Source organism: Neolamprologus brichardi, chromosome 3 (genome assembly GCF_056152115.1).
Source record: "Neolamprologus brichardi isolate AB-2024 chromosome 3, ASM5615211v1, whole genome shotgun sequence".
NCBI classification, from domain to species: domain Eukaryota; kingdom Metazoa; phylum Chordata; class Actinopteri; order Cichliformes; family Cichlidae; genus Neolamprologus; species Neolamprologus brichardi.
The window spans coordinates 23318854-23342460 of NC_142106.1; the positions used below are offsets into that span (position 1 = coordinate 23318854).

The window sequence follows — 23607 nt, forward strand, 5'->3', positions numbered from 1 at the left end:
AATGTGAAATGCCAAAAGCACCACTTTATTTCTTAAAAACAACAACAACAAAAAAACACGTTATGCATTTGTTGACTAAATTTCCAAATTATCTTTACAAAAGTGGAAAAACATTTGTAATTTTTAAAGACATACAGATAACACTATTACTTTTGCTATACATTTATAAAGGATATTTTACTAGATTTTTATTATTCTTTTTGCTACAACTAAAACTGAGAGATAGGTTATTTATACCTTTAAGAAAAAGAAGAAGAAAAAAAAACTTACCTTTGACGGCAATGCTTTATTATTTTTGAAACAATCTGCGAGGTAGAGTGAACATAAAAACAGTTAAATAAATGGGAGTTTTGATCCAAAAAACCAAATAATGACTCACAGACAGGCTTCTGTCATTACTTACTCAGGCAATTTCTATCCATGAGCTTTTCTATCTTCTCCCCAAAAGTCAGGTTGCTAAAACTTTGCTGTTGCTTGCCTGCTGTTGCAGCTGTTGGCTCAGTTTTGGAAGATGCAGCTACTGCAGTCGACACTGCTAAAACATTGCTGACAGTTTTTGACGGGTCCTTTTGACTTGTCACAGCAATCACAAGATCTTAAAAAGGATGAGAAGTTTTATTCAGATAGATTGCAGTATTTTGAAAAAGAATTTTAGAAGCAAACCTCATGAACATGTCCACAGGCAGACATAAACTAAAGAAATGACAGCAAACTCAGTAGGAATGTGTTCATAGAAATGCATTGAGTCCTGTGAAAACTATTTTTCAACATGAGTGTATGTTTTTTCATTATCAGTAACAAAGACAACCTGTATTTTGTGTCTCCAACAACACTGTCCTACATATTCCATGCAATACTAAAGTCACAACTAATAATGCTAATAATGGTGCCTAACTGTTACCTTACTTATTCCTCAAATATAGAGTTTCAGTTTCACAAGCTTAATGGTATCAAACATACCTTTTTGCTGTGCGACTGTGTTCACACTCTGAACCGCCTGCTTTGCCTCCAGAGCAGCTTCAGTTGAACTTCCTGACATTTGCAAGGTTTTTTGTCCTAGTGCAGTTGTGGACTCTGGATCTGGCATCACACTCTGTTGGATCTGTGATGAGGATGGCATTTTTATAGTTTTCTGTGGTGTCTTTAGTGGTGTCTTTAATGGGGTCGAAGGTTTGGGTAGAGATGCATTTAGTATGGTGTCAGCTGTATCAATTGAAGGTTGATTCTCCTTGGATTTGGTTGCTAGGGCCTTTTTACATGCTCCAATCTCCAGTGATTCAGCACGTTTGGTATCTTTTGCATCTACATCAACACTGGTAGATTCTACTGGGTGCTTTGTTTCAGAAGCTGCTCCATTTCTTGTTTCAAGAACCTTGGTTGTGTTTTCAAGCACTGTTGCAGATTTTTGAATCTCCAAAGTTTCTGTGTTTTTGACAATGGTCTGTGTCGTATCAGTAGAGCTTTCAAATTCCATGGACTCTGTCCCTTTTGTTTTTCCAGATTCTAGTGATTCACTGTGTTTGGCCTCTTTTGTCTCAGCTCTGGTCTGCAGTCTCTGAGGGTGATCAATTGTTGGTGTGGTCTTGGTTGTACTGGCTGGTGTCTGACCCTCACTTGATTTGGCTAGTAAGGCCTTTTTCTCAGCAAAATGTTCGACTTCCATTGCCTCGTCCACATCATTTTTGGCAGATCCAGAATCTTGAACCTTTGTATCCTCAAAGCAATCCTCAGTGTGTTTGAGCTCTTTTGTCTCAACTTTCAACAATTTTGCCTGCTGCTGTGTTTCAGAAACTGATACATTTTTTGTCTCAGGAATCTTGGTTTTCTTTTCGGGAACTATTCCAGATTCTTGAACCTTTGAATTCTTGTAGGATTCTGTTTTTTTTATGGTAGTCTGTGTTCTATGAGGTGTATCAATCGGATATTTTGTTGGAGATACATCTAGTGTAATCTCAGTTGTGCTGGTTGGTGTCTGATCCTTATTGGATTCGGTTAGTTCAGTTGTTCTGTCAGTAAAATGTTCTGTGGGCTCTGTCACTTTTTTATTCCCAGAATCAAGTGGTTCAGTATGACTGGCCTCTTTTGTCTCAGCTTTTGCTAATTCTGTCTGCTGCTTCATTTCAGAAGCAGACACATTTCTTGCTCTGTCTTCCGGCATAACTGCAGATTCTTGAACATTTGTATCACTTTCGGGAGTCTTGAAGGTCGCATTAGGCTTATTTTCTGAAGCTTTAGGTTTGGGTGGAACATTTGTGGCATGAACTGTGTCCAACATGCCTTTTTGCTGCTCTTGACCCTTTTCGATCCTTTCAGGTGTCTGCTTTGTATCCAAAGCAGCTTGAGCTGAGCTCCCTAAAGTCTGTGGTGGTGTTTGTCCTATTTCAGAGGACTCTGGTTCTCGTAAGCATTTGCTACCGGAAAAACTTTCAACTTCCATGGGCTCTACGACTTTTGTATTCACAGACTCTAATAGTTCAGTGTGTTTGACCTCTTTTTCCTTCTGATTAGCTTTTGCATCAGCCTGGTTCTTTGTTTCAGAAGCTGTTGCATTTCTTGTTTCAAGTACCTTGGTTGTCTCCTCACTCACCACTGTTGGCTGCTGAAACTTTATTTCCATTTCTGGTGGCTTTAAAGTCTCTACACCAGGCTTATCCTCTGAAGTTTTAGATTGAACATTAGTGCCCTTTACAGTAATTTCTTCCACATTTAATGTTGTTGAAGTTCCTGTTGCAGCCAATTGTTGTAATTGTCTTTGAGGTTTGTCGATAGTTGAGGCTGTTTGTGCTTGGGCAACTAAGACCTTTGCACGAGTGACAATTGCAGTTCCTTTAATTGGATTCACAGTCTTTTTTGACAATTGGACCACCTTGACTGTATCTTTAGATGCAACTACAGAGTTTTTAGCATTGCTTTCAGATCTTTTGAGGGCAGGTCTTTGTTTTGAGACGGCATCACCCTGCTGCTTTCCTGAACTTTTGGAATCATTACAACCTTTAAGATTTGAAGCATCTTTCTTCTCTTCAACAACATTTACAGCTCCTTTTGCAGCTACTTTGCCTTGCTTTATGGTTTTGGATATCGGTTTTGTTGAGACACTTTTTGCTTTGGAAACCAAAACTTTTGCTTTAGTAACAAGTTTGCCTGTTGTATTTTTTTTGTCTCCAGATGACAAAGACAACAGCTTTTTAAAAGAATTTCCAGTTGAAACGGATTTAGTTGACTTGACAATTTTTCTGTGAAGAAAAGATTTTAATAAGTGCAAATGACAGGAACAAAGAGAATCTCAATCGAAATGAAGGTCTGAATGTCAAGCATATCTTACTTCTGTGGAAGCTTCTGTTGTTTTTTGGTAAAGGTTGGAAGAGGCTTCTTTGTAACAGTGTTCTGTAAACAGATTTAGTTTGAATAAACATGAAAAAGTATAATATATTAAATTACATAATAAAATTAGTAAAAGAAATACAGTATAATGATGCTACAGCAATACATTCCAAGTTTTGACAGTTTGACCATAATTAAAAAACAACTCAGAAAAGGTACAATACCTGTTCTCTGACAACAGTGACTGGTATTGTTTTTATGTCGATGCTCTTTAACTTTTTCAGTTTTTGAGCATCTTCTTCTTTCATGAAATTCACTTTTGCCTAAATGTGCAAATAAACACACAAAGGGAAATCATTGTGATTATTTCAACCATCTAGACTATGTCCCCACTATATTCACAAACTAAAGGTTAGATTTACCATGTGGGGCAAATTAGCCAGAGACCACATTCACTACCAAGACCAGCACAAAACAGTGGTTCAAAAACAAGCAGACATAACGGCAATCAACTAAACTAAATTTTAATTAGGTATAGGTTGTTTTTTTTGTTTTTTTGTTTTTAAATCTTCTCTTCTAAAACAGCACTTCAAATCATGTAATGGCATGTTTTTTTTAAACAAGCATGAACTGTCAAATATTGCTCATAAAAAAAGATATTTTGGGATGAAAAGCATGTTTTGTTGCTTGGATAATCCCTAACCAAACAGCAAAGCAATAACCAAAAACAGAACAAGGGCACTTCTATACATATTTATGTAACTCAGAGTAGGGCTGGGCGATATGACCCAAAATTCATATCTCGATATTTTTTACCTGGACGGCGATATAAGATATATATCTCGATTTTTTTTTTTTAAAGCCATAAAGTAAGAACAAAAAGAGAGTTCTTAGTCAAAGCTGTGTCCCAGATGTCACACAGGCACTTTTATTAACATAGAGCATAGATGTACATAAAATTTACTCAAAAATAAATTATGAGCATTTATTAAATAATCACGCTCCATAAATAAAAGAAAACAATGTTGTTTTTGTGCATAACAAAAAGCTCACAATTGTGCAGTCAAAATGTAAACTAAAAGACGCTGAGCATAGTAACAAAGACAGATTTCACAGCTGCTCTGTTCCCAACTTCTACTGTGTGACTGACAGCATTGAGTTTGAAATCCTCTTCGTAACCACGTCTCTTAACAGGTGCCATTTATGGTCCTTATACACAGTAGGGTAATATTACGGTGAAGCACAGTACGTATCACTCCGCGAGGCTCCTCGGTAGCCGTAATGCTCTGACAATCCATCAACCGGTGCAGCACCGTAGCTTATCAAAGTCGTACTAAAACATTTTTTGACAGATTGCTGAGCGCTGTGTACCACATAAAATCTGTTCGCGGCCATCAAGCACAACCAGAATTCATACATAAGGCGCGCTGTCAACTTTTGAGAAAATGAAAGGATTTTAGACTGTGTAGCGCCTCTGGGCTGCATGGCGTTAGCGTGGTTAGCTCGTTAGCGTGGTTAGCTAGCTAACACGTTGACGGCGTCCAGCCCCACGCACGGGGCGATGCGCAGTAACTCGTTAACGGAGATTTGCCGTGTCCATCTTGTCGCTTCCTGCAGGTGAAGCGATGGGGGAGGAGGGGGAGTTGTGTTCAGTGAAGGAGAGGCGAGGCCGAGTAATGTTGCGTAAAGACAAAAGTGGACGAAAGAGAGGCAAACTTGCGGCTCCACAAGTAACATAGACTATATCGATATAAAGGATATTGTCACATCTTATATCTCGTATAAAAATATATCGATATTTTTTAAAAACTCGATATATCGCCCAGCTCTAACTCAGAGTTATGTTAGGTTATTGTAAGACTTTCAGCCATGTAAAAAAGAAAGAGCAATTTCAACTCTAGGGTTTTACTTATCAGAACATGATAAAAAAAATCCTAGCCCTTGCGAGGCTCTAAAATGTTTTGAACACAATCTCATAAAAATTGTGGAAGACTGTCAATTTTTTTTTAAAATGGAAAACAATTATTTGAACAAAAACTAAGCCAAGATGGTGAAGCAGTGTGTGTGAAAAACTAAGTAGACCCCATGATTTATTGTGGATGAATTTTGGCCTTTTCTCCCCTTCTTTTCACTTCAGTTCACTGATATGGGCTCAAATTGTGGTCATAAATATTTTGTACTTGTAAATCAGTTTTGTACTTGTAAATCAGGATTTGTATGTGTAAAAAGAATTTGTGTGTGTGTAAAAAAGATTTGTATGCGTAAAAAAGATTTGTGTGTGGACTACGTGAGAAAGTCTGCACTCAAGTTTCAAGTTACAAGTATGAATTTTGACCCTATTTTTCTTCCTTTCATCTGATTGGCCAATGTCATGTCAATCACAAATTTAACTATCCAATCTGAGATCTGAGGGTTTGGCTGTCGGAGGGGCGCTTTTTTGAACTGCAGGTCCTTGAAGGGTAATACAGTTTGAAGCTGGAGGATCTCTATATAAATATCCGATAGAAGATAGGTCCCCTAACTTTCAGCAGCTATTGAAAGGATAAAGTTGTGGTATATCAGTCATTAGAAATACCATTATAACTTTAGGATTAGTTTAACACAACGTCAGGGCTGACCCGGGACCATTGCTGTGAGTCACAGGGCGTAGCATAAAGGTCCTTTCACATTAGACGCAGCATATGCTGCTAATGCTAACTGCTAACTAAAAGCAAAGGATCCAGAATTTGTTGCGCTGGCTGCTGAGCTCTGTGGGTTTTTGCAGCAGCTCTACCTGTACTAGATGCACCTGCTCCTTGTCGTTTCTATCTCTGACTTTATGTCCTCTACAAGAGTTTCTGTTTTTTTTGCTGGTTCTTCAAATGTTCAATAAAAACATGTATGCTAATTCATAACGAAGGAAAGCTTTGTAAGTATCCCCACTCGTGAAGACTGTCATTTCCACAACACTGCCCTGCCCCCTGTGTTAAAATTTGTACTTGTAACTTGAAATTTGAGTGCAGACTTTCTCATGTAGTTTTTTGGCTAAGTCCACACACAAATCTTTTTTTACGCACACACAAATCTTTGTTACACACACAAATCTTTGTTAGACATGCACAAATTCTTTTTACACATACAAATCCTGATTTACAAGTACAAAGCTGATTTACAAGTACAAAACTGATTTACAAGTACAAAATATTTATGACCACAATTTGAGCCCATACATTGAGGTCAAGTGTATATGTACCACCTTCATAAGGTCCAATTAAAGCATTTCAGTCAGGTTGAGGTCTGGACTTTTACTATTGCACGGTCTAACTGTGGGGTAAATTTACTAGAACGTCCACTCCTGAGAAGATTGCCTTTGAATATTTTCCACTTGTGAAGAATCTTTCTAACTGTAGAATGGTGGACTACAAATAGTGGTATAAATAGCCTAAAAATACAGATTGACTGATAATAATAACTGACTATCTAAGATCATTGCTTATGTCTTTCCTCCTTGGCATTGTGTTAACACACACCTAAATAGTCCATATGCTCACACTTCCTTAGAAACCTTAGAAATGACAAAGGGTGTACTTCCTTTTTCACGTGACTCCATGTACCACATACCTTTATAGCAAAAACATATCAGCTGATTACTCCCACTGTACATACCTCTAGCTTGGACCTGTACAGTACAATGGACTCTGTTTTTCCAAAATGTTCCACAGCAGCAACCACTTCTTCATGAGAAAAAGTTTTGACAATCCCATGTAATTTGACCATTGTTGAAGTAAAAGATTTACTAGCCTGTGCAAACAGACAAAAAATCAGTAACTAACTATAGACTTGACTGTGAATGATTGAAGCTAGTTCCGTTTATAATTTGTTTGGTGTAGACAAACACATCCTTGTCTGTCGACGAGTCCTGTTAGTCATAAGGAAAACTTTTCTTTTAATTGTTTCTTTCTTTTCCCTTTATCACAGATCAAAACATTTTCTCAGTGCCTTAGACCCAAAAGTTGAGGATGAAAGAAGGAACTATATTACTTAGCACTCCTTAACATTTGGCAAACACACCAACCTTAGGCTTTGAAGAGGTACTTGCTTCACTCTGATGAAGTCCAGGTTTACTTTCAGATGACTTGGTGGTCTTCGCCTTCTTTGAGGAGGAGGAGGATGATGTAGAAGCAGAGGATGATAATGATGTTAATGGTGACTTCATCTTGGCTAGCTCAGCCAGTATGACAGGAGCAATTGTTTCAGCTATGGCCTCCAGGTCAGACTTTTTTGACAAAGAGTGGAGACCTAGAAGGACAAAGATGGAAAAAGAGTCACACTTTGGTGGTTCATATGTCTAAACAGAGAAGGTTATCCTGTCAGTTGGAGCGTTTTATGAGAAGAAAAAAAAAAAAAACAGAGGTGAAATTTCTGTAATTTGAGTGGTTACTTATTTTTTAAAGTTAAATGGTAAATGGCCTGTATTTGTATAGCGCTTTACTTAGTCGCTATGGATCACACAAAGTTACATACATACATACATATATATATAGAACATTTTCACTATACTCCACAGCAGTATACTGAATTTGTTCATGTTTGACAATGAAAACATACATTTGGAAGTGGGAGAAATGTATTAATTATGAGTATATTTTAAGTTATATGTATGTGCACACTGCCAAACCTGTGGTTTCCAGCAGCTGTTTAGCAAGTCTTTTTGTACTGCTGTCCAACTTCTTTTGTTGAGGCCTCTTTTCTGATGATGAGCTCTTATGACTTCTGCTCAGCAGCAAACGCTTATCATCTTGTCTCCTTGTCAGCAATCGTCTTTCATCACTCCTCTTTTGCAGTAACTGTTTCCCATCTCTCCTTCCCGGTGAGGATCGTCTTTCACGGCTCCTTGAATGTGATTGATAACGCAAGGAGGCAAGATAGTCCTTCCGTGGGGAGAAGGAACGAGACCGGGACCTAGAAAGTATGAATCAAACATTTTTTTCAAAAAGTGGTTCAGTATGACTGGCCTCTTTTGTCTCAGCTTTGGCTAATTCTGTCTGCTGCTTCATTTCAGAAGCAGACACATTTCTTGCTCCGTCTTCCAGCATAACTGCAGATTCTTGAACATTTGTATCACTTTTGGGAGTCTTGAAGGTCTCATCAGGCTTATTTTCTGAAGCTTTAGGTTTGGGTGGAACATTTGTGGCATGAACTGTGTCCAACATGCCTTTTTGCTGCTCTTGACCCTTTTCGATTCTTTCAATAAAGACATTTTCAAAACTGCCAATCAAATACCTCAAAGAAATATTTCTATTACAAATCCAGTAAGGATAAAAAGGTCAAACCTAACGCTGATGCCATGATACAATTCACTGGAATGGAAATCTTTTATTTATTTATTTATTTATTTTTAAATCGGACCTGCGAGCACGTCTGGAGCTGTTTGGCGATTGTGATCCACTACTGAGTTTCTCTCTTCTCTCCCCAGAGCTGTAGTGATGGTGAGGGCTCTTTGAGCGAGAGCATAAATAGCTTCCATGTTTAGGCCTTCTGTCATCCAAACCAAGGCGGCGACGTGGGCTGTGTGAGCGAGAACGGGAATGACTCTCACGCCTGGTTTTCTGATGACGATGCTGGGAAGTTTTGCCAGAGGTGGAGGACGAGGACTTCTTTCCTGTATTTGAAGCACTAATAAGAGCAACAGAGGTTTAAAAAAACAAAAACAACTATAAATAACTGTAAAAAACAAACAAACAAACAAACAAAACCCTGCAAAGCTGCTGTACTTTTAATTTCCCAAAAGACAAAGACTTTTACCTTTGGTACGTCAGTACTTTACCATCCCACTGTGGATATCTGTCAAAAAAAAACAAAAACAAAAAACAAAAACAATATAAGGGAAATCAAAAATCTATTAAAACAGCAAATGTTTTAAAAATGTAGATTTCTGCAACTACAAATCAATCTTAAAGCATGATTTCTCGAGGGACCAATTAACCCTGGCAGATCAACCCTATTAACAATGTTGCTTGAGAAAAGTAGCTCATCTTACAATTTTTAAAACTGATTTTGATTACCTCTTCAACAAGCTGTCCCCAACCCCCGGGCCACAAGAGTTGAGGCTTGGATGTGAAATGTATGATTTTCAGGGTTTTTAGCATTATTTTGTTGTCGTTTTTATCATTAACTCTGTTTTCCTGGGTCTTTTCACGTGTGTTATGAATAAATCCTCTTTTTTTTCGGTACTGGTACTTGTTTTATTTTGTTGTATTTATGCGCGACACCTTAAAGGCCGGTCCGTGAAAATATTGTCGGGCATAAACCGGTCCGTGGCACAAAAAAGGTTGGGGACCACTGCTATAGAGGATATACTACCCATCTAAACAACTAACTCCAAAGCATCAGGAACAATGCTACGAAAGACTTTATAACGTTACAACCACTCATTCTGTTCAGTAATCCACTGAAACGTTAGGCCAAAACGTGTTCAGATATCCCCAGTTAAAGAGAAAGTTAAAAGAAGAAAAGACTGACCGTTTCCGAAGAAGTTTGCAGTTGTCAAGGTGAAAGCTGGTATTCTGGTGAAGGAGCCATTCCTAGTAGTCAGAACAAACATTTTAGATAGGCCTCATTGTCATAGCAAAAGTATTATTAACCACAACCGCTCGGGTGACATTTTTTCTAACCATCTGACAACCAATGTACTTAACGCTCACAGCAGCCTTTAGACTTCTTTCAAAGTCTGGACATCAGCTGACTGTTCATAAGCCATAGTGGAAAGCAATAAATGTACATACAAGTATGATAAATCTATAAAGACAAAATCCTTAAAGATTGAATAATTTAGCATATTTATAAACGACACCAAATAGGATGGCATGGAAGACCACAGTCATGGATTTAGTAACAAAACAAAACAAATACAGAAATGTAAAAAGTCTTGCAGGACTCTTGATTCTGCAACATAGGTCTCTTCTGTCCTATGTGTGAATGTGTCAATAAAAATGAGTCCTGAGGTTTGACGTCATTTCAGCAGAGGTCAGGTCTGGATGGAGATGGGGGGAAAAAAACAAACAAAACAAAAACAAAAAAAACACCTGTAATTGGTGTTTGGGCAGTCAAAGAAGAAGACCCATCCCCCTTTTTCTAAAGGTCTTGCATTGGGGATTTTCATTTTATAGCACAGTAGTATGCCAAAGTCTTGAACCCCTTGTTTATTTATACTAAAACAGGAAGTAACTACAATGACTCACTGAAAGTCTGCAAGCAATATAGAAATAAACTTTATGAGGGCAAGACAGAGTTTTTAATAACATCTGGATACCAATATTTGGAATGGTAAATTTTTAAATGGCCTGCATTTGTATAGCGCTTTACTTAGTCCCTAAGGACCCCAAAGCGCTTTACACTACATTCAGTCATTCACCCATTCACACACACATTCACACACTGTTGATGGCAAGCTACATTGTAGCCACAGCCACCCCGGGGCGCACTGACAGAGGCAAGGCTGCCGGACACTGGCGCCACCGGGCCCTCTGACCACCAGATGTTATTAAAAAAGGTTCTTGACAGCTGCCCTTCCACTGAGACCATGATGAGGCTTCAGTGAACAGGAGATTGTTCAACTGAAGGGCCACATGCATGTTGCAGGTCTTTTTTTCCCTGTCTCTGAAGGACATGACTTTCAGGTACTGTTTATCTGCTTTAAATAGTTTTTCAACACTGTCACTTCTCTTTTCTTGCACTTGTCCAGCTTCCTCAAAATATTTTAAGGACACATGCTAAGGTTTTGGCTAATAGCTCTTTTGGAATCATCTTTTTGGTGCAAAACCACTACACTTTCTGCAGTGGTCAGAAAGTGTTATCTTTGGCAATTTACATAGATTTAACTAAAAATGTATTTCTGCAACAAGCTGACAAAGTGCATAAAAATACAATTTAAAAAGAATTAGTTGCCTAGTTATCGGTTTTGTGTAGACACGCTAGTGGTTCAACCTGTGGGCTTGCTGGATTTTTTTATTGGTTGAATCATTCATAGATCAGTGTTAACTGGTTTAACAAACAAACAAAAAACATTCCTCTGAAAATTGTTTGGTACAAGAACTGGAATGAAATGAGTGAAAAAGCAGCCAATGTCCAAAGACAATCTTTGAAAGTCCTTCATAAAGCCTGGAGAACTATTGCTCAATACTATTTGCAATAACAATTGCATCTCTGGATCCTTGGAAAGGAAATGCAAGGGGCTCAAGACTTTTGCAGCATACTATAGAACATCTTAATTTTGCTTCACAATCTCAACCAATGACTTTCACTGCAAGATGACTGCTACTCTTCTAAAGACAGTAACTGTTCTAAAGTGGATGGCTGTAAACTAAATATGAATTAGGGGGAAAAGTCATCTTTCTGATGCTCATGTTCCTCAGATTTGCAGACTCTTCATCTTCACTTATCGTTTTCTTTTTGTTGGGCAGAAACTTCCAATTTGCCATTATTGTTAAATTAAATTAGAAAAAGGATAACTATGAATTACTTTCAGAGACTAACGCAGCTCGGATAATCCAATCTTAACTATTTTCCCCATAAATACAACATCTGGCAATCTCCCTTGTGCCCTAAGTGACATGTTTTGACATGTCAACATATATGAATAAAGATGTTGTTTGAGAATCATTAGAAAATGTTCCAGTTTTTTCAAGAGGCAGCTCTAGTAAGCTATATGAGCAGACTGATCCACACCCAGTCATTTTCTTCTAGACTGAAATATGACAGAAATCATTTACTTCATAAGTCTTATTTCTAGTATGTGTCCAAGGTGGAAAAACTTAAATAACAGATCAGAAGAATATGCTACAGAAATTTACATTTAAAAAAGCTTTAAAAATGCAGTCGTAAAGTTTGGAAGCAAGGAGGTTGTTTCACAAATTAATGTTGGTTTTTTGGTTCTTTTTAAAATTAACCAAAATGACAGACAGAAATAAATACCCGTAATGTTCTAAATGGAGACAGAAGAGAGTACAGTCTTCCACTCACCTTCATACCAGTACATTTTTGCAAACACAGAGAACAGGTATGTGGAAAGGTTTGTGGTGTGGCTGCAGCATAGTCTTGCATCATGGCCAACGCTGGCAGAACCTTTGATAGCTCCCTGTCTGCACGACACTGCTTGCTGGAAAGTGGCAGCGGCATATAAACGAAGTTCACTGGTTTAGGAATTATCTGAGGTGCTAGGGGAGTAGCTGGTTTTGCAGACTGGCATTGTCCCATCTGCACTGGTGGTTGCTTCTGGTCCTGCTGCTGCTGCTTCTGCGCCTGTTTCTTTAGCTCCTGCTGCATCTGCCTTTGGTGCATCTTCTGATTGTTTATGGGCTTAGCAACCTTTGGCGCTTGTTGTTGACTTTTACTTTGATCCTTGGTGCAGCTGTTATCCTTATTGCCGATGAGCACAAGCCCAGGTTGATCATGATGCACACCACGAGCAATATGACTGAGAGGTGGTTGGATTTTTAATGCCAAATGGCAATCTGGCTCTGGTTCTTTCAAAGGAACTGGTTTGAATTTGAGAAGTCTTAAGTCTGTGTCTTTCTTTGGCAGAGAGAAAGAGCTGATGATTTCTTGAGATGCCTGGTGTGGCTGAGTCAGCAATCGTTGAGTTAGATTCCTGCTTGGAGGAGGCTCATAGCTCTGCATTGAACTCTTAGTGGAAACAGTACCCCGATGGTCATGAGAAGAAACCAAGGTGCTTGTTTTCACCTCTGCCGTACCTTCTTGCAGTGGTTCTCTATTGCAACTGTCACCATCACAAGTGTCCATAAGCAACATACTGCCACTCTCACTACTGTTAGCTCTACTTTCACTGCTCTTTCCTATATCACTGCCAAACCCTCCAGCGTATTTGCTAGTATGTCCATAGTCAATCACTTTACTTGGTTTGATAATCTGTGCCAATTCGCCCTGTTGCATCCCTTCCCTTCTGAACCTGTCCATTACGGTCATGCTGGGGGTGGGTTGAGGTTCAGGACAGGGTTTTGAATGAACAATATGTTTAACATTCTCAGCCTTCTTCATGCGGATTTGCCTTAAGATAAAAGGCAGATTGCCAGGGGTTATCTGGTCTTCAGGGTAGGAGATCAGATATTCCAAGTCATCTTTTTCAAGTCCAAAACGTAAAAGGATGTTAGAAGCTTCTTGTGAAGAGTACTTTGGGTAACTGGAATCAGTAGGGAGCACAGGTTTGTCTTGCATTCGATAGTCAGAATCACCTAAGCCTGGAATGGACTGCATATCCTGTTCTCTTTCACCACTGCCTTGAAAGCTCAGTGAAGTAGATGATGAAAAAAATCTAGAAGAATCATTTTCAGTGGCTTTCTTATAGATTGACCAGTCCAAGGAGCAAGTCCCACTTTTAAAATCAGAGTGTCTTTGAGATGCTGAGCACACTGGACTGGAGGCAACCGTTGCAGTTGAAGAAATAAACTTGTCTTCTTGAGTTCCGGTAAAGCAAGGGGCCTGGTTAACAGGCTGCTGTCTCATCTCTGTCCTGGCTTGACCAAGATACATTTCTGTAGATCTCTTCATGCCTCCATCTAAAATAGAACTACTCTGTGGGGGGTTGTAGCTCACTGAAAAAGCACGCAGTGAAGGAATTGTTCCCAACGTAGTGTCAGAAGTTCCAGAGGATGCTCCAGAAGAGCTAAGCGCATTTCGACACTGCGCAGAACTTTCTATCCCAAAATTATAGGGGTTATGAAGGGGATGGGACATGGTTCCGAAAGTCAAGGATGGCCACAGCAGTCAATGGAATGGGTGTTTGGTTGTTTTCTTTTGGTTTTTTACAAAGTAGGTATGCTGGAGGTCATTGTCAATGTGGAGCTCGTGCAAAATACAAAGTGACCATTCAGTCAGGCAACCATAATCACGAAGTCTTGTGTGTAGAGAGATCCTTTAGAGAACTTCAAGTATGTGGTTTGATGGTGATCCTGGGTGCGGGAGAAGGGAAATCTTCAATAGCAATTACAAAACTGAGAAATTTTAAAAAAAAGTTTTTGAACTGGTGTGGGCTTCAGCTTCCTGGATGGGTGAAATCCATCTGGAAGGTCTTGTCTGGATTTGTTCGCTCTGTTGCTTCCTGCCAAATATAAATTTATCATTACAATATCAGGATCTTTACTACTAGAAATAAACAGAGGAAGCAAACATCAAAGGTCAGATAAAAAGAGAAAACAAGGTCAGAAAATAGAAAAAAAAATGCAGGCAAACTCATTTATTTCCCTGCACCAGCAGATTGACTACAAAAATTTAAAAACCAATTTGTACTTTAGAGAACATCATTATAAATCACTGAATAATTTGAACTGAGCTTTTTTGGGGCAGAATGACTGTGCAACGTACATTTTTAAGAGTAAAAAAAAATAATCTGTGCGCAAAATTGAATTTATATAAGGTTTTCTTACATGTACATTCAGAATACCTATGCTTTCGTAGGATCATTCTGTTTGCAAATATTACCACTTTGTTTGAAATAATTTCTTCCCTGGCAAAAATCTGACTTTCAAGTATAGTCCACATAATTTCTGTTATCAGCTGAATCTCAGGACTTTGAAAAGGCCATTCCAAAAGCTTAGTAGCTAGCCTGTTCCAAAACTAGCCCTATTGACATATCTGATTTTGTCGAAACTTTGCACAATGGTTTGGGGAGTTGCTAAAGAATTCTTCAGTAGTCCGTTTCTTTCATTATTATATCCACTCTAATTCGATGTACCAGCTTCACTGGCAGCAACAGCTCAATGCTTGTTCATAAAAACAATCTCTCAAAGTCTACTTTGTCCTTTTGGTAGGTTGTCAACATTAACTGATTTTAAAAGTATTGATTTTGTTGCAGTGGTTTTTCTCTTCAGAGGCAGCCTCTCGGTCAATGGTGATGCAAAACTTGCTCAGCAATGATCTTCTGTCAGCTCCCAATCCATGGCAGAGCTGTGCTTTGGTGGTTTTTGACTCTTCAAACCAACTTTTTATGGTGTCCTTCGGGTCTTTTTCAAATCTTAACAAAGTATGTACAGTTCCCAATGACTTATATAATTGAATCTATTCTATTCCATTCCATCTGATGATGCCAGAATCTGCAATGGTTTAGAAAGGGCTCAGACACATTTCCCACTTGTGTACTTCTATAATCCTCTTCAGATCTCCAGTGATGTCCTGGGAATTCCCCATTTTACTGTGTATTAGCTTCTACCAATGAGTGCTGTGAACCAAACCTTTCTGACACAATCATAACCTTGGCCTTGACAAGTTCAGAATTTTTCAAACTTTCACTGCTACTAAAATGTAAGCAGGTATACTGTCACATTTCAGAAAACCCCAAATATAAACAAAATATTTGGCACCAAATTCTTGACTGTTTTACTATGAAAGATATACGTTATGCAGCCATTCAGCCCCAGAAAAAAATTACATTTCTCATAAATTACTGACAGCGTGATATTGATTTGACATTTCTGTCCATGAATGTATGTACACTTATAATCTAAGTTGTGTATCAACATTGAGGTATTTAAATGCTGATGCCATTTAGAAAATTTGAAAATATTACCCAACCTTTGACTGTATTATCTAAAAAGATTGCAAAAGTATATCTTCAATAAAAATTCTATCCAGACATTACTTCTCAAAGAAAAACAAACGATACACTCCTTGTTGATCTGGTAGGCAATGCAAGTGGTAATGCAAAAAATTTTTAAATAAAAACAAAGAAAATATTAAGGTTAGCAAGAAAAAAAACATGCTTTTGGCTCATCTTCAGTCAGTCCACATATTTTCATCAGATGACCTTGTCTTGCAGCCTGAGAAAGCCAAACCAATCTGGTATCTGACATGCAGTACGGACAGACCGTAAATCCAGCTTTACTTTGTGGTGTGGTAAAACATGTCCATCTCCTTCCTCTCTGTGAAGTTTGTGTGCAGGAAAATGTCCCAGTATCCATTCGATGAGAGATGAGATTACCAGCTTCATGAAAAATTATATATTTGAATGAGAATATTAAAAACGGTTAAAAATAAATAAATAAAAATGAATGTGTGTGTCTGGGATAGAACAAAAATGCTTCCAGACAGCCTACAAGATAGAGGACTTGAACAATTTCACAAGATGTTTCAGGAGCAGTAAAAAACAACAACAACAAACAAACAAAAACAACAGCAATAATACTAGTAGTACAAAAGCTACAAAATAACATTACCAGATATTATCTAGCAGGTATTTAACATCTTAACATTTTGTGCTCGTATGCTACACACCATGCACAACTTCTAAAATTAAATAAAATGATTCTTAGAAATGCAGGAAATACAACTCTAGACTAAAAGTACCTCAAGTCAATAACTTGAAACTAGAGCACAGAGAGTGAAATACAGCCCACAGACTCAATCCAGCTTCCTGCTGCCGAAAATAAAAAAATTAAACTGTGTCCAAACAAACTTTTTCATTGGACAAAATAACACCTTTACTCAAAATGTAAACTATAGAGACACAAAGCTGCATCTAAGTGACCTTTTCAAAAAGCCATATTTCCTAACAAGTTCTTGGTTTAATAATTAAACAAAATATTAACCCATTCCTACTCGTTGTGTCTTCTAAAATTCAGTTCTGCATAACTCAGCACTATGTACATCATGTTTCAATTCAGTTTTTCACAATGTAGCACTTTAGTCTGTTTTCCAAATCAAGAAGAAGTAAAACACAGTATCTGCAGCTGACCTAGGAGCTAAAGGCTGCCTGCAGCTGCTTTTCTCTCTGGATCGCTCAGTTGGGTTTTTTAACTGTTAGCTTGAGCTCGGGTTTGGTGGCTCATGATGGTCCAGGTGTGCTGAGGCATACAAATCCACGTAACTACAGCCCAACTCAATAACAGACAGCATTGTCTCTCCAACTACACCACCTCTCCCTTTATTTATTTTTCATCTGAATTAAATTTTCATGATATTTATCCATTTTTGAAATTAAATTACATGTATTTGCTTTGAAAAATAACTCTCTATATGTAAATTATTGAACTTATGTGCAGGGACTACTCTGAGAAGTCTTTGCAATACATCTACGTTACAGATGAAAGAATATTACTGAGCCAAAAGTAAGTTGAATCAGACCTTTAGATTACAGTTGTAAAATGAAAAGTCTGTTAACTTACATGCGGAACTTGCCTGTGTTATCAAATCCAGTAAGCGCTAATGGATCTGCCTTCATGACTCTTCTCAGTGCAGAATATCATTGCTAACATGTTAAATAGGAGTTAATTAAAGTTTCTTCAAGCTATACTCTTATTCCTCTACATCACACATTGGCCAAGGTGACTAGTAAGAGAAAGGTTATATGTTAAAATGATAAGTTACAGAGTAATTACTCATTAATTGCTACTGCTCAATCGTTTCCACACACCTACATAGATGTGTAATAACATATCAAGTAACAAGCCAACAGCCTCAGTATTAGGAAAGGATCAAAGTAGTTGGAAAGAAAATTATGGAGAAGGGTAAATGCCCTGATCTGTTAATGCTTTAAACATGCTGGAAAGTGGAGTAAATTTGTTTCAAAATGTGTGGTAAAAAGTGGGTGTACACAAGCTAATCTTCATTTAAATATCTGTATCTCTTTCTTGTAAGTAAAAAAAAAATCACTTTAAAATGATGAGAGAGAAAATTGCTATCTGTACATCACTTGCTATTTTGGTTATCAAAACCTGACCAGGTGCTTTTTTAAACAATTAAACCTAACAAATTATTTTTTATTACTAAAACCTTGTCATGCTGTTTTTATTATCTTATCTATATCTTGTGGGTGGGTTAGGTTTAGGGGAGGTCTGTGCCACCCCATTTTAAAAATCCTGGGAATCCCCCTGTTTGCAATTAGGCCTTTGCCTATCCTGTACACAGGTATACACACTCATATACATATGTATATCTATACAAGTCTCTTCTTATGTTTTTGTTTAACAAAGTTTATATCAGAAAAGTGTTTTTAAACTGTATTACTGTATACCATCTAAGAGAACATGCACATGCGGCCTACATTTTGCAGCATTTATGATACAAACAGATCTTTTTCATATGGATGCTAAGAGTATTATCCCAAGCTCAAACTCCTCTGCATGAAACATGGCAGCACGGCTATCCAACTGTTTCTCCAAACAGTAGCTGCTGCAATTTTTACAGGCTGCTTTTACTAGCTTAAGTGATGTTAGCTTCTAGCTAAGCCTGAAACGACTAACGGCGTACACACATCCACTGAGATTAAAAACATGTCGCTCTGTGTTTAGTAAGAGCTCCCGTTACATACCGTTCGTAATAAATGCGTAGCCAACAGCTTTGACTGCGTCTGTGTTGTACTCCGCTTTCTTATCTTGGGTCCAAATAAAAACTGTCCCTGTTTAGTGTGACGTCTCGTGCAGGCGGAACGGACTTCCGCTTTATAAGACCTCCCTTCAAAATAAAAGCATAAACTTCAAATCTGGCTTTCTCCACACAAATCTATCGCTTAGAGCAGTGGTTCCCAAACTTTTTTTGCTGGGCCCCCCTTTGTTTTACAAGAAAAATGTTCGCCCCCCCCCCCCCCCCCCCCCCCGCTTCTCGCGCGCCCATGCACAAACACATCCTCCAACCACACACAGCCATATTTTGCTCCATTGCGGTTTATTTCACACCTCAAACATTTAGTAAACAATTAAGCAAATAGGAGTAATCTGCAATAAATTACAGGTAGTAATAAAATAAACTACTAACTCTTTTACACTATGTCTGCACCTACACGGGTATTTTTGAAAACGCAACTGTTTCGTCCACACGTGAACAGCGTTTCGAATCACCGAAAACTGAGATCTTTTAAAACTCCTTTTTTTGTGTTTATGTGTGGACAAGTAATAGACTATGGCTGTATCCTAATTCAGGGTCTGCAGCCTTAAAGGCCGCATTTTAAGGCCGATTACGTCACAGCGACACGACGAGGGGTGTCCCAATTCGAAGGCTGCTCGAAATGCGTCCTTCATTTCCCTGAATTTCAAGGACGTGGCAGTGTAGACTTTATGGCCCAACATATCCCAGAATGCATAGCGCGGAGGGGTGCCCAAAGAGTAAACTTTAAGTACTGAATATTATGTCACTTATTTATGTGCAAATGTTTAATAATGAAGAACATTAAAACATTACTGTTGGCCACATGTTGGAAAAGTTATGTGACATTAGAAGGCCAAAATCGGGCCGATCGCCAAAACGGTCGCACAACTCAAAAATCGGCTCAAAATGGGCCAAAAATCACACAGTGTAAGCCCAGCATTAGAGCAATTAGTGGGTGACCAATGTTCCCTCTAATTTTTCATGTGTCTGAGCAAACACACAAACTCCCTGAGCAATCTTGTGGACCACTGTGAACGACATTAGACGTGTGTACTGTGGTCACTCCAGCGTCGAATCCATCCAAGTTACATGGTTTATTAAAATAATAAAGTTACAGCATTTACATTTCTGTTAGACTACTTTTAATTAACTGCTTTAGCCCACTTACAATAAAAATTAAAAAAAATCTTGTTCATGACCTGTGTAGTATGTTAACACTATTGGAAGTAAAAATAACTTGAACTCCAATTTTGAAAACACTTTCTTTTTTAAATAAAGCTCTGACTTGTATTATGTGTCTGTGGTCTGGGAGAGAGTCCTGTAACTCTCTGTCTGCAAAATACACCATATAATGACCAATGTTGGGCAATTAATTATATAGTTACTTCTTCAAAAAAGTTACTGAGTTTTGCAAACAACAATGTTTTTTGCAGCTCTTTACCTAAAAATGCAGCCAATGTGGTTTTTTAAACAAACATTTCAAAATATTTACAGAACAATCAGCTGTTCTGCATCAAATTTGATGCCACACAAATTATTTGTGCCACTCCAAAAAAATAATTTCTGTCCACTATGAGATAAAAGGAGAACAACAGCCTGATACCTGCAGGCCTGACAACAGGAGATGTATCACTCCTGTAACCACACCACAATAAACACAATAAATAGGGGCAGAGGCCGAGGAGTGTTGCCCCATAGCAACAGAGAACGACCTCTCTGAGAGGTAGGATTTAAACCAAGTTAAAACCGTACCTTTGAGACCAACAACATGTTCCAATCTTGATAAAAGAATGTTGTGGTTAACCGTGTCAAAAGCAGCAGACAAGTCAAGTAAAACTAAAACCACGGAATAGCCAGAGTCAACAGTTAAAAGAAGATCGTTAAAAACTCTAAGTAAGGCTGTCTCTGTGCTGTGGCGAGGTTTAAAACCAGACTGAAACTTTTCATTAATACCATTTGCATCTAAAAACGCCTGAAGTTGTTTTAGAACTACCTTTTCCAATATTTTGGAAATAAAAGGGAGTTTGGAGATTGGCCTGTAGTTACAGTTTGACTAACATAAAATAGCACTTTATGCCATCAAGGTGAAGAAGATGCTGTAGGCCTAAAATACTCTCTACATCACAGGAGGAGTATCTGAAAGTCATGTCACTAAGAAAGGAAAAAAAAAAATGTTGCCATGGTATGGGCTCAAAATGTGGTCATAAATATTTTGGGTAGTAGGTAGGTAGGGTAGTTTTGGGGTAGTGTTTTGGAAATGACAGTCTTCACTACAAAGCTTTCTTCGTTATGAATTAGCATACATGTTTTTATTGAACATTTGAAGAACTAGCAAAAAAACCCCCAGAAATAATGGTATTTCTAACCACTGATATGCCACAACTTTATCCTTTCAATAGCTGCTGAAAGTTAAGCGACCTAGCTGCTATCGAATATTTATATAGAGATCCTCCAGGTTCAAACTGTATTACCCTTCAAGGACCTGCAGTTCAAAAAAGCGCCCCTCCGACAGCCAAACCCATCTGTTCTCTGATTGGACTGTTACATTTGTGATTGACATGACATTGACCAATCAGATGAAAGGAAGAAAAATGAATGATATTGTTTTATGATGCATTATACTGCTGAATTATAAGAAATACTGTTTTCAGAGAGTCATGGCCTTATTTGTCTGATTAGAAAAGAACAGAACATACTGCACAGGAAGCCAAGGTCATAACTTAGGCTCACTGAGAGAGAGAAAGAATGTGAATGTTTGGGTTTTTACGACTAGGTGGGGGCCAACAGAAGCTATAAGAGGTTGAGTCACCCTCCACCATTTTGAGACTTGCTGTGACCCTCTGCATGCATGGCTCCATCCGGATGGTTTATGCTCATAAAGTGTTGAATTGTATGGAATAAAAGATTGTTGATTAAGCATTTATACACCGAGTATTGTCCTTCCTTCAGCCCAAAGATCGAAAGAATTGGGAGGATTTAACAGCACACACAAATTCTTTTTACACATACAAATCCTGATTTACAAGTACCAAACTTATTTACAAGTACAAAATATTTATGACCACATTTTGAGCCCATACCTATGCTTCAAAGATTCTAATGGGGGTTGTGAGTAGAGCAGGGTAAAACAGATTTGTCTTAGATTAAATTAATGGTTGATTAGATTTTGTTGTTGTAACTGCAGATTGCAATTTCATTGATCACTACTTGTTGCTTATATAATTACAGCATATAACATGTAACAATTATGTAGGACTGCTTTCTTCCATTCTGTCTCAGAGTCATGCCAAAAAACTAGTTCATGCATTTATTACTTTTAGGCTGGACTACTGTAATTCATTATTACCAGGATGCCCTAACTCCCTGAAAAGCCTTCAGTTAATCCAAAATGCTGCAGCAAGAGTACTGACAGGGACTAGAAAGGCGCTGTATAAATGAATTAATAACTAGTAATTCAATGGTTGCTGGATGTCAGAAAAATCTATTTCTTGTCCTTTACTGACAGGGGATTTCTAAGAATCACCCCGCAGTTCTTCAGCTTGAGATACCTGAGTTAGAAAACACAAACACTGCAGTTGTCTTTCACTCGCGAGGGCAGTCATGGATGCACGACCTGCGTCTCATCACTGTCTGCGTGCTTTATTTATACTTTTCTGTGTGTGTGTGTGTACAAAGATAACAACGCTCAGAGCAACGGGTTTTTCCCTTCTCTACATCTGAATGTTCTCTGAAGACATTCAGCTACTAACCGCTTCCTTAGTTCATCATCACAAAAGTTATTAGGTGAAAAGTCACGTAGACATGTAGATTGCTTAGTGATCAGTAAAAAGGGCACATCTCATGAAGCTGATCACATTATATACAATTTTTCCTCTGACATTTACCCTTTTCCATTCCTTCCATTTTATTTATTTAGTTTGGTCTGTTCAAATATTTTACTTCTGTTAATCATTTTTCATCCACTTTTATGTGAAACCTTTCCTTTTCTGAGTATCTTATAAGTATCTCCACTTTGCGAGAGGTGTGTGTCAAGAAGAAGAATCAGGCTCAAGAACAGTTACAGCGGAATTTTAACCCCTGTGTGCTGTTGAGACGATACAGAGAAGCAGTAAGAAGTAGCTACAGCCAAGAGAAACATGTGTAGCTAGCAAGAAGTTGACCTGAGCACCAGACTGCTAGAGGGGAGGGGTGCAGTTAGGCACCGCAGTTATATTAAAGGAAGGTTATTTTATTTGTCAAAGTAAAAAGTAAAACACATGAATATAGATCTAATAGAAACTCTATTTTAGGTCACATATTTTAGAAATATTGTATTTATCTCACAACACACAGGGTGTTTTGAACACAATCATATTAAACTTTAAAGATGAAAGCTGGTCACGTGTGCTGAGATTGTACTAAAAGCTCGCCACATACAGCTTTTTTGGCTCAGAGCACAGTGGAAGATAAAGCGCACCTGCACCACTCAAGGCCTTCTCGTGGCAGAAGGATGGGCTAATTGGCCCGGGATACATAAATCAGTGGGGCCTTGTCAAGGACTCATCAGAGACAGACCTACAGTGGGGCAAAAAAGTATTTAGTCAGCCACCGATTGTGCAAGTTCCCCCACTTAAAATGATGACAGAGGTCAGTAATTTGCACCAGAGGTACACTTCAACTGTGAGAGACAGAATGTGAAAAAAAAATCCATGAATTCACATGGTAGGATTTGTAAAGAATTTATTCGTAAATCAGGGTGGAAAATAAGTATTTGGTCAATAACAAAAATACAACTCAATACTTTGTAACATAACCTTTGTTGGCAATAACAGAGGTCAAACGTTTACTATAGGTCTTTACCAGGTTTGCACACACAGTAGCTGGTATTTTGGCCCATTCCTCCATGCAGATCTTCTCAAGAGCAGTGATGTTTTGGGGCTGTCGCCGAGCAACACG

General features: G+C 38.2%; 1 protein-coding gene across 6 annotated transcripts in view; it reads right to left on the bottom strand.

The window, feature by feature from the left end:
* LOC102777115 (uncharacterized) overlaps nt 1-18726 on the bottom strand; it is a 38890-nt gene extending 20164 nt beyond the window's left edge. For 5 of the 6 annotated variants that reach the window (XM_087834950.1, XM_087834966.1, XM_087834962.1 and 2 more), the window contains exons 1-13: nt 18620-18726; nt 12322-14416; nt 9823-9884; nt 9106-9144; nt 8710-8976; nt 7979-8262; nt 7376-7599; nt 6967-7101; nt 3546-3644; nt 3323-3384; nt 961-3233; nt 404-595; nt 271-305 (exon numbers count right to left, since the gene is read on the bottom strand). In XM_087834950.1, the coding sequence (XP_087691076.1) occupies nt 271-305; nt 404-595; nt 961-3233; nt 3323-3384; nt 3546-3644; nt 6967-7101; nt 7376-7599; nt 7979-8262; nt 8710-8976; nt 9106-9144; nt 9823-9884; nt 12322-14052 (5403 nt within the window). In that variant the 5' untranslated portion in view covers nt 14053-14416; nt 18620-18726. The remainder of the gene's footprint in view (nt 1-270; nt 306-403; nt 596-960; nt 3234-3322; nt 3385-3545; nt 3645-6966; nt 7102-7375; nt 7600-7978; nt 8263-8709; nt 8977-9105; nt 9145-9822; nt 9885-12321; nt 14417-18619) is intronic. The other variant, XM_087834956.1, reaches the window with a different exon arrangement.
* Between the last annotated feature and the right edge of the window lie 4881 nt (nt 18727-23607).